Consider the following 9,287-nt stretch of genomic DNA (forward strand, 5'->3'; position numbering starts at 1 on the left):
GCTAAAATCGATGTCTTTGAGTATTTTACACCGGTTTTTCTAAAAATCGGTGTCTATGAGCGTAAATTTTAGCTCATAGACATCGGTATTTTAGGCGATGTCTATGAGCACCCTTTTTTTCGTTAATAGACACCGATTTTAACATCGGTTTTTAAAATCCGATGTTAATAAACCCAAATAAAATATTTTAATTTTCCCCACAAGCCAAAATCTGCACACTGTGAATTCCCTCCAAACCTAAATCTTTATCCTGCCCCTTCCTCCGTGCGACCATCTCTCTCGCGTAAATCTAAACCTAAAATATTTGGAGAAAGTGAATATATGGTTGAAATATTGTACCATTTACTCACATTCGAATCGGTTCGAAGTTTGAACTCATCGTCGTCCTCATCCATGGCGAGTCAACTCTTGCCTTCCTTCCCTTCCTCCATTGCTCCTCCAATGCGCGCATCCAATGACAGCAACAGGAACTGCGTCCGCGTCAATAGCAATGGCGACGACCATCCAGTGCTCCAGCTCCTCGACGACTACCGCCGCCTAGACACCAGGGCAATCCACCGCATCCACTGCCGCATGCTCCGCCTCGGCCTCCTCCACCACCCGTTCTCCGCCAGCCGCCTCTTGGTCGGCGCTTCTCTCTCCCCCTCCCCGGACCTGGCCTACGCCCGCCGCCTGTTCGACAGCATCCCTTTCCCCAACCTCTTCTCCTGGAACACCCTCATCCGCGCCCACGCCCCCGGCCCCGACCCCCGCCTCGCGCTCCTCCTCTTCGCCCGCTTACTCTCCGAAGGTCCCGACGGCCCCGACAAGTTCACTTTCCCATTCGCCATCAAGGCCGCCGCGGCGCTCTCCGCCCTCCGCGAAGGCGCCGCGCTCCACGGCATGGTCGTCAAGTCCCCTTTTTTTAGCTCCGACATTTTCATCCTCAACACGCTCGTCCACTTCTACGCGGCGTGTGGCGATTCCAGTCTTGCCCTCGGGGTGTTCGACAATATCCCGTCCCGAGACGTCGTGTCCTGGAATTCCATGATCACTGCTTTCGCGCTGGGAGACCGCTGGGACGACGCTCTGCGATTGTTCGAGGAGATGCAGCGGGAGAACGTGAGGCCCGACGACGTCACCATGGTCAGCGTCGCTTCCATCTGTGGGAAAAAGTGTGACTTGGAACTCGGAAGGCGCATCCATGCTTACATCCAGCGAAATGATGACATCGAGGCAAGCTCAATACTCGACAACGCTTTGCTCGACATGTACGTGAAGTGCGGAAGCTTGGAGGACGCAGAGTTGCTTTTCCAGAGCATGGACACGAAGGACTCCATCTCCTGGACTACCATGCTTGTTAGGCATTGCCTACGACCTCGAGCCCTTCAGGGAGGTAGGGAACGCGCTCCTCCTCTCCGGCGGCAGCGAGGGCATCGTCGCGTCCCGCCTCGACGCCCTTGGTCCCCTACGGATCGGAGATGGTCGGGCTTACATCAAGTAACTATTTTATTTCTTTATTCTTCAGCTGCTTCGTGACTTGGTTTTTTCTCGTGGTTGAATTGCATTGTGAGGATCCGGCTGCAAATTCCATTTTTAGACGTGATTTTAATGAAACCGGTCATTTTTAGCTCCTAGCACGTTTCCTTCCTTTTGTATTGGGCATTTGTCGCCATAAGTTACTGTGGATCTTCTGTGATCTATCAGAAGTTAGGGTTCATAGATTTTTGTAGATTGAAAGCGGTTGGGATTGCAAGATACCAGTTTGACTGGAGTTTACTTAGCTTTTAGTGCTGCTCGCTTTTGCATTGTTTCATTATTGGGATAGTTCACCACCTGCAGAGACCTATGTCATGCTGTTAGAGAGATTTTGAAAGGCTAATTCACTTTCGTAGCTTGTTTTGTTTAATTCTAGATGGATCAATCACTAACTTGTGCTATAGATAGAGATCAAACTATCGTTTTGCTTATGAATTTTACATATTTATAATATACTTCAACAGATATTAGCTTGACTAGGTGTACTAATCAATTGTTTATTTTTTTCAAACTGCATGAAATCATCTTTGATAGTTTCATTACTTTGGCATGGTGGTTTTGCAGATAATAAAGACTTCTCAGAATGTGAGACCATCTCTCCCTCAATTATGTTATCAACTCTTTCAGCAATGGATTCTTGAGCTGCAAGCAAGCACGCATGATTTATTAAATATTGAGAGCCAGGGGAAATCATCAGATTTAGATAATCAGTTCAGGAACTCTAACTGCTCCCTGGGATGACTTGCAGATTGGTAACCTTGGAAAGGATGTGAAGGTGGATTATTGAAACCTACATCAAATGCATCAGCTTCATCAGCAATGTTTCTAGGTTCCAAACCCCACGACAGTAGTGGTCATCTTCATTTAGGTCAGAATTGTGACCAGCATTCATAGAGTTCACTGATGATACTTGCGTAGCATCTAATTGCTTCCCTATGTTTGTTACAGGAAGTGTTAAATTCTCTTTTTAAGAAACGACATGCATACTTACTGCATGGGTATGACTCAAAAAGGAAACATCATGCTGCTGCATGGTTGAACGAGGTTCATGAATGTGGGAGCTGATATGCTCATCCTCCATTTTTTTATATGGTTATTTTCTACAGTATTGAATTTGTGGGTGAGTATCTTGTCATACATCTGCTAATAACACGTTGATTGTACTATAATTAATTAGCCAAATTGTCACTAAGTGTTCTTAACTAAGAGGTACTATGCTTATAAGTAGGATATATATTCTTTGCCTCCTATTTTAAAGTACAACTCTTCTCAAGCATGGTATTTGCTTACCCGTTTTATATGATCAGACACACATGGTGTTTGTATCCTTCTTCTTCTGCCCTCAAACATGTGTTTCATTCTTTGCTTGATCAAGGGTTTTTTTTTTTTTTAAAAAAAAATAGATCTAGCTCCTGCAAATACATTATTCTTTAACTTGGACGAGTTTGGTGGTTCATATTATACTGTAATATCTTGTAATATTTCACTACAAGATTGTTTATTGTTTCATTCGTGACTTGTATATCTTAAATTTGAGATGTTATTATGCCAAATTTCATCTTGCTTTCTTTACTTAAATGTATCTGGTTGAACTTCCTTTTTACATAATTTTTTATTGGTCTTTATTTCTTGCTCCTCACTTATTCTTTTATTGGAAATCTCAGTAGTCTTTGCAGTAACATTTTTTTATTTTTTATTTTTATCAGAGGGTAGATGCATCCACTGACTGGAGGGAGTTAACTACCTCAGAGGGTCAAATGTATGCACTGATTTCTCGCTCTAACAATTTCTTCTAGTTTTCTAAGTTCCTCAATCGAGCAGTATTGTTTTTATTCCAGTGGTAAAATTATTTGTATTTGTTGTAGATATTACTATAACACGGCCACAAAGCAATCCCAATGGACAATTCCTGATGATCTTAAGGTTTTAGCTAGCTTTTTCATTTTTATTTCATCTGTTATATATTTTTATCCTGTTATAGTTTTACGCCAATCCCTAAACATGGCTTTATGTAAGCAGATAAGATAATTTTAACTCGCAGTTTGATTTTAGGTAGTCCGAGAGCAGGTAGAGAACACTGTTGCTAATCAAATGAGACAGAAACGATTGCAACTGTTATTTCAATCGTTGATTCTGTTTGGATTTCTTATTCCTCCAATCGTGCTGCTTGCATTAGGACAAGGACTAAGTGCACTTGTCTTCGTAGTGTACAGGTACCTTATTGCCATGCTCATCTTGGCTCCTCTTGCTTATGTGCTCGAAAGGTTCAAGGAGCATGTCTCATTAGAATTGTTGAGAATAAGATATATGACTACAAATTGAATGTTTTTAAACTCATCTCATGGTTGTAGGAATCGAAGACCCAGCTTCTCATTTGGTGTCATGCTAAAAATATTCATTCTTGCTATGTTGGGTATAACAATTCAGCAAAATGTATACTACGTTGGACTCCATCTCATTTCTCCAACTGTTGCCAGTGCCTTGGGCAATGTCGTTCCTGCTTTTACTTTCTTATTGGCAATTGTACTGAGGTTGATTCAGATATTAATTCCAAGTAATTTTACAGTGAATTTAGTTCATTCAAATATCATTCTATATTTGGTCTTTTTTTGCTCAGGATGGAAAAGCTCAACTTGAAGACTGTAAGAGGGAGGGCCAAGCTTGCAGGGGCCATCTTCTGCATCACTGGTTCCCTGATCTTCACATTTTGGAAAGGTCATTTTGTTGGGGGCCTTTGTTACTTCACCTATGATCCAACTTCATTTCGAAAGTCCTGAGAAAGGCGATGCCTGGCTTAAAGGCTCTGCTCTTATGCTATTCGGCTATTTTACATGCAGTGTATCACTTGTTCTTCAGGTATTGCGTCAATGGTGTCCCTTGTGTTGTCACATGTATCGCTTTTGAAGTAAAAAGAATGTTTGGGTATTTTATGGATATTGTTGTAAGAAGATTATTTATATAATTTGTGAATATTTGTGTATTTTATGGATATTATTGAATGAAGAATATTTGTACAATTTGTGAATATTTGTGTATTTTTTTTGTTATTGTCGGTTTTAAAATCAAATCTGTGCTGTTAAAATATATACATATTACATCGGTTTTCCACCGATGTAAAACCGGTGTTATAAAGTAATATTACATCGGTTTTACACCGTTGATGAAACAGTATCGTTAAGTGATACTACACCGGTTAATAACCGATTCGAAGACCGGTGTCGTTAAGTGATACTACATCGGTTTTAACCCGATGTCTAAAATGGCAGACTTTTAACATCGGCTTCATAGACATCGGTCGAAAATCAAATAGACACCGGTGGAAAACCGATGTCTATGAGCGATTTTGTTGTAGTGTCATAACACCATGTCCTATAAGTCATAAGAGCATAACATAACATCATGTCATATAATTCATAAAAACATATCATATCATGAATAGGTGCATCATGCAAAATGTCTTTTTAAAACATATGCCATGTCAGGTGCAAGATGTCTTTAAACATATCTTTTAATACTTAAACATAATATCATCATCATGAGGACCCGGCTTGTACCACATACATACATAAATGCGTGCAATCCTTAAGACAGGGTAGCTAGCCCCGAACCTACTAGGGATCTAGACCCGTTCATAGTCCGTCGGCCTAGGGGCGTACTAAGGAGCCCATCCCTTTTTACTAGACCCGTTCATAGTCCGTCGGCCTAGGGGCGCTTATGGAGCCCACCCTTGGTACAAGCCATACAAAGTAAAATACATGTCATGCATATCATATCATCATAACTGTCATATCTTATCATCATAAATGTCATGCTCTTGTCTTATCATGAAGAGTGCTTTTAATCCCAACTTAAGGGAAGCAACTTTTAGCCATTTTTTTATCATATCATAAGGCATGCATACTTGGGCACATATATGTCGTGCATATAATATCATTATAACTGTCATATCTTATCATCATAAATGTCACTTTCATGCCAGGTTCATAAGCTTACATAAATGAGCATGCAACATATTTGAAATCATACATACTTAGGCTCATAGCCATCATAAGAATCATTTCATGCATGGTTCATAAGCATACATAAATGAGCATATTACTTGTCTTACCCTAAAGCATGCATACTTAAGCATAAAATACATCATAAGGGTCGTCATCATGCATGGTTCATAAGCATACTTAAATGAGCATATAATGTATCTTAGGGAAACATAATCATACATGGAAAACATCCACTAGCATCTCCTAATTCATATCATAGTATGTGAGACACCTAGCAAAATCATAATTGGGTCTCTAACCCTAATTCCATATAGTGGCCGAAAGTTATCATGCTTACTTCTAGGTTACAACAACATATAAGCTTGTGAACCTTAAATCAATTTCATATCATAAACTATAAAGAATATCATAAGCATAGGTAGTTTAGGTTCTATGCTTCCTAGGCCTTTTAACTTAGTTGTGGCCGAACCTTTAGAGCATGAAACTAAGTTCTATACAAGCATAAGAATACCAAGCTAACTCCATATCATATCATAAGGGAAATCCATGAGCTTTCTAGGTTTAAATTTAAACTTTCTTGAACCCTAGAATATAGTCATGGCCGAAAGTTCATGAAAGGGAAAAGTAAGCTCTAACCAACATACAAGCATAAATATTGAGTTACATTCATATCATATCATGAGAAGATTCATGTGCATGCTAGGCTTTAAATTTAACTTCCTTGAACCCTAGAATGTATACATGGTCGAACCCTTACCATGAAGGAAATAAATTCTTTTTAAGCAACATACAACATAAATTTCTAGCCAAGTTCATATCATATCATAAGGGAGTCTATAAGCATGTTAGATTGGGTTTTAAGCTTCTTGAAGCCCTAAAATCTATCATGGCCGAAACTTTCAAGGAAAGGAAAATAAATTTCCAAGCAACATACAAACGTGAATACCTAGCCAAGTTCTTATCATATCATAAGGGAAATCTATAAGCATGTTAGATTAGGTTTTAAGCTTCTTGAAACCCTAAATATCTATAATGGCCGAAACTTCAAGGAAAAGAAAATAATTTCCAAGCAACATACTAACATGAATACCTAGCCAAGTTCTTATCATATCATAAGGGAATCTATAAGTATGTTAGATTAGGTTTTAAGCTTCTTGAAACCCTAAATATCTATCATGGCCGAAACTTCAAGGAAAGGAAAATAAATTTCCAAGCAACATACAAACATGAATACCTACCCAAGTTATTATCATATCATAAGGGAGTCTATAAGCATGTTACATTAGGTTTGAAGCTTCTTGAAGCCCTAGAATATTCATGGCCGAAACATATAAAGAAGGTGATCAAGCTCTAAACAATATCCAACATAAATCTCTAACTAAGTCCATATCATAACATAATGAGATCCATGAGCCTGCTAAATTAGGTTTGGAATTCAAGAAGGGATCCTAGGTTTCTTTTTCTTTTTCCCTTAAGCATTCTAACCTTACGGAAATTTCGTAAACAACTTGTACCATAGGTGAGGGGATGCTTACCTCCTTGTGTTTGATTTACTAGGAGAAGAACCCTTGCTTGTGGAGCCTTCCTAGAGAGGAAACCCTCTTGCTTGGTTTGGCAATGGTGTGGAGGAGGGAGAGGTTTCGGTGGAGAGGAGGAGAAAAAAATGAAATTCTCTCTTTCCTTTCTCCTTTTATTCCAAAGGAGAGGAAGAAGACAACATGGATTTTGCCTTCCCTTTCCTTTTTCTCATCCATAATGAAGGGAGAATGCAAACTCCTCTTTTCATTAGAGAGGAAGAAGGCAACTCCAACTTCTCTTACCAAGTGAAGGGAGTCTTTCCTTACTCTTAATTATTATGCCTCTTCCTTTTATAACAATTCTTTCTCTTGGTCTAATGGTTATCACATACATGTATCTAGTAAAAGGTCCAAGGTTCAAACCTTGGTCATCTCTTTTTGGTTCCATTTTATTATTTTTTTACAAATTCCCACCTGAGGCCTACTTTCTAACCATGCAAAATATATGAACTTGCTAGGAACCCCATGGGTGTTACAGTCCCCCATACCTCATAAAAGTTCGTCCTCGAACTTAAAATAGCTCCGGGTACTTTTGGCTCATGTCATCTTCTCGTTCCCATGTGGCTTCCTCGAACCGTTGATTTTGCCACAGGAGCTTTACTAAGGGTGCCTCTTTGTTCTTTAGTCTTTTGATACTTCGATCCAATATCTGAACCGGTCGACTTTCATAACTTAGATCCCCTTGCACTTGTACGGTTTGTGGTACGATCATTTGGTTCGTATTCGGAATACATTTTTTTAGCATCGAAATATGGAACACATTGTGGATAGCGGACATCTCCTGAGGTAGCGCTATTTCATATGCCACCTTGCCAACTCTTTCCAGAACTTGATATGGGACTACATAGCGCGGGCTTAGTTTTCCCTTCTTTCCGAACCTCATCACTCCTTTCATAGGAGCTACTTTAAGGAATACTGCATCTCCGACATTGAATTCTAAGGGCCTTCGTCTTTTATCTGCATAACTCTTTTGTCGACTCTGAGCTATTTCTATTCTTTGGCGGATGTTCTGTATAGCACGGGTGGTGTTGTCAATGAATTCTGTTTGAACTCCCATCTCCTTCTTTTCACCACCTTCGTACCAGCATATAGGGGACCTACATTTCCTTCCGTACAGAGCCTCATAGGGTGCCATTCCAATAGTAGCCTGGTAACTATTGTTGTAGGCGAATTCCGCTAAACATAAATATAGGCACTAACTCCCTTTGAAATCTAAGGCGCAAGCCCGTAACATGTCTTCTAGTACTTGATTTACTCTTTCTGTTTGTCCGTCGGTCTGAGGGTGGAAGGCAGTACTGAACAATAGCTTGGTGCCAAGGGCTTTTTGAACACATTCCCAAAAATGTGAAATAAAATGACCATCTCTGTCAGAAATAATGGTCTTAGGAATCCCATGTAATCTGACAATTTCTTTGACTTATAATTGAGCTAATTGCCCAACAGAGTAGGTCATCTTAATTGCTAGAAAGTTGCTAGATTTCATCAATCTGTCCACGATTACCCATATGGCGTCGTAACCATTCGTCGTCTTGGGTAGTCCCGAGATGAAATCCATAGAGATATCTTCCCATTTCCATTCTGGAATTCAGATTAGCTGCAGTAATCCTCCAGGTCTCTGGTGTTCTGCTTTAACCTGCTGGTAGGTCAAATAGGTACTGACATACTGAGCCACGTCTCTTTTCATATCGGGCCACCAGAACTTCTTTTTCAGATCTTGGTACATCTTAGTGGAACCCGGATGCATCACAAAGGGTGTTGCATGGGCCTCTTCCAGTATCTTCTTTCGCAATTCTGGATCCCCAAGAATACATAATCGATCCCTGAGATATAATATTCCACTGTCCGCGATACAGAATCTGTCATTCTTTCCCTCTAAGGTTTCTTGCTTAATTCTTTGAAGGCTTTGGTCACTAGTTTGCTTCTCCAATATATTGTCGAATAATGTCGGTGCTAAGGTCAGGGTCAAGAGTTGCCCGGACATATTTTTGACCCAGTGACACGTAATGTTTCTCGGCTTCCCGATAAATTTGATTATTGGTTCGCCTTCAGTATCAGATAAAACTTTAGCATATTGACCAAAATTAGGTGGCTGACCTGTGACGACCGTAGAAGCATTGGCCGCATCTTCCTTGGTGATGAAGAAAATTCTAGCATTTGTTGTCACTGGCGGAGCTTCCAGTCTCCCTTGGCT

The 9,287-nt window shown here is 40.1% G+C and overlaps 2 protein-coding genes across 7 annotated transcripts; both read left to right on the forward strand.

The window, feature by feature from the left end:
• The first annotated feature begins 279 nt into the window (after window positions 1–279).
• LOC122022497 (pentatricopeptide repeat-containing protein At2g29760, chloroplastic-like) lies at window positions 280–4,543 on the forward strand. 6 transcript variants are annotated; one of them, XR_006122988.1, is made up of 8 exons: window positions 291–1,479; window positions 2,083–2,103; window positions 2,267–2,386; window positions 2,467–2,638; window positions 3,225–3,277; window positions 3,384–3,441; window positions 3,571–3,731; window positions 3,870–4,543. XR_006122988.1 is itself a non-coding variant. In XM_042580520.1 (3 exons), coding segments are annotated over exons 1-2 (1,143 nt in total). In that variant the 5' UTR covers window positions 280–321; the 3' UTR covers window positions 2,084–2,103; window positions 2,267–2,520. The 6 variants fall into 6 exon arrangements, 3 of the variants coding, with proteins under 3 accessions (XP_042436454.1, XP_042436453.1, XP_042436452.1); XR_006122987.1 differs by having other exon boundaries at window positions 354–1,479; window positions 2,083–2,386; window positions 3,870–4,049; window positions 4,136–4,543; XR_006122986.1 differs by having other exon boundaries at window positions 354–1,479; window positions 2,083–2,386.
• Window positions 3,610–4,295, forward strand: LOC122023137 (WAT1-related protein At5g07050-like). Its single transcript, XM_042581227.1, has 3 exons — window positions 3,610–3,782; window positions 3,870–4,049; window positions 4,136–4,295. Exons 1-3 carry the CDS (start codon window positions 3,610–3,612, stop codon window positions 4,293–4,295), a joined length of 513 nt encoding a protein of 170 aa, XP_042437161.1.
• Window positions 4,544–9,287: the final 4,744 nt, after the last annotated feature.

Source organism: Zingiber officinale, chromosome 9B, assembly GCF_018446385.1.
Source record: "Zingiber officinale cultivar Zhangliang chromosome 9B, Zo_v1.1, whole genome shotgun sequence".
In the NCBI taxonomy this organism is placed as follows: Eukaryota; Viridiplantae; Streptophyta; class Magnoliopsida; order Zingiberales; family Zingiberaceae; genus Zingiber; species Zingiber officinale.

Bases quoted from the DNA above. Each gene is read 5' to 3' on its own strand.
- LOC122023137 (XM_042581227.1), top strand. From the start codon at position 3,610: ATGAGACAGAAACGATTGCAACTGTTATTTCAATCGTTGATTCTGTTT. The intron at 3,783-3,869 runs GTTCAAGGAGCA...TCATGGTTGTAG, and splicing joins CTTGCTTATGTGCTCGAAAG to GAATCGAAGACCCAGCTTCT. The intron at 4,050-4,135 runs GTTGATTCAGAT...TTTTTTGCTCAG, and splicing joins TTATTGGCAATTGTACTGAG to GATGGAAAAGCTCAACTTGA.
- LOC122022497 (XM_042580518.1), top strand. From the start codon at position 394: ATGGCGAGTCAACTCTTGCCTTCCTTCCCTTCCTCCATTGCTCCTCCA. The intron at 1,480-2,082 runs GTAACTATTTTA...GTGGTTTTGCAG, and splicing joins GATGGTCGGGCTTACATCAA to ATAATAAAGACTTCTCAGAA.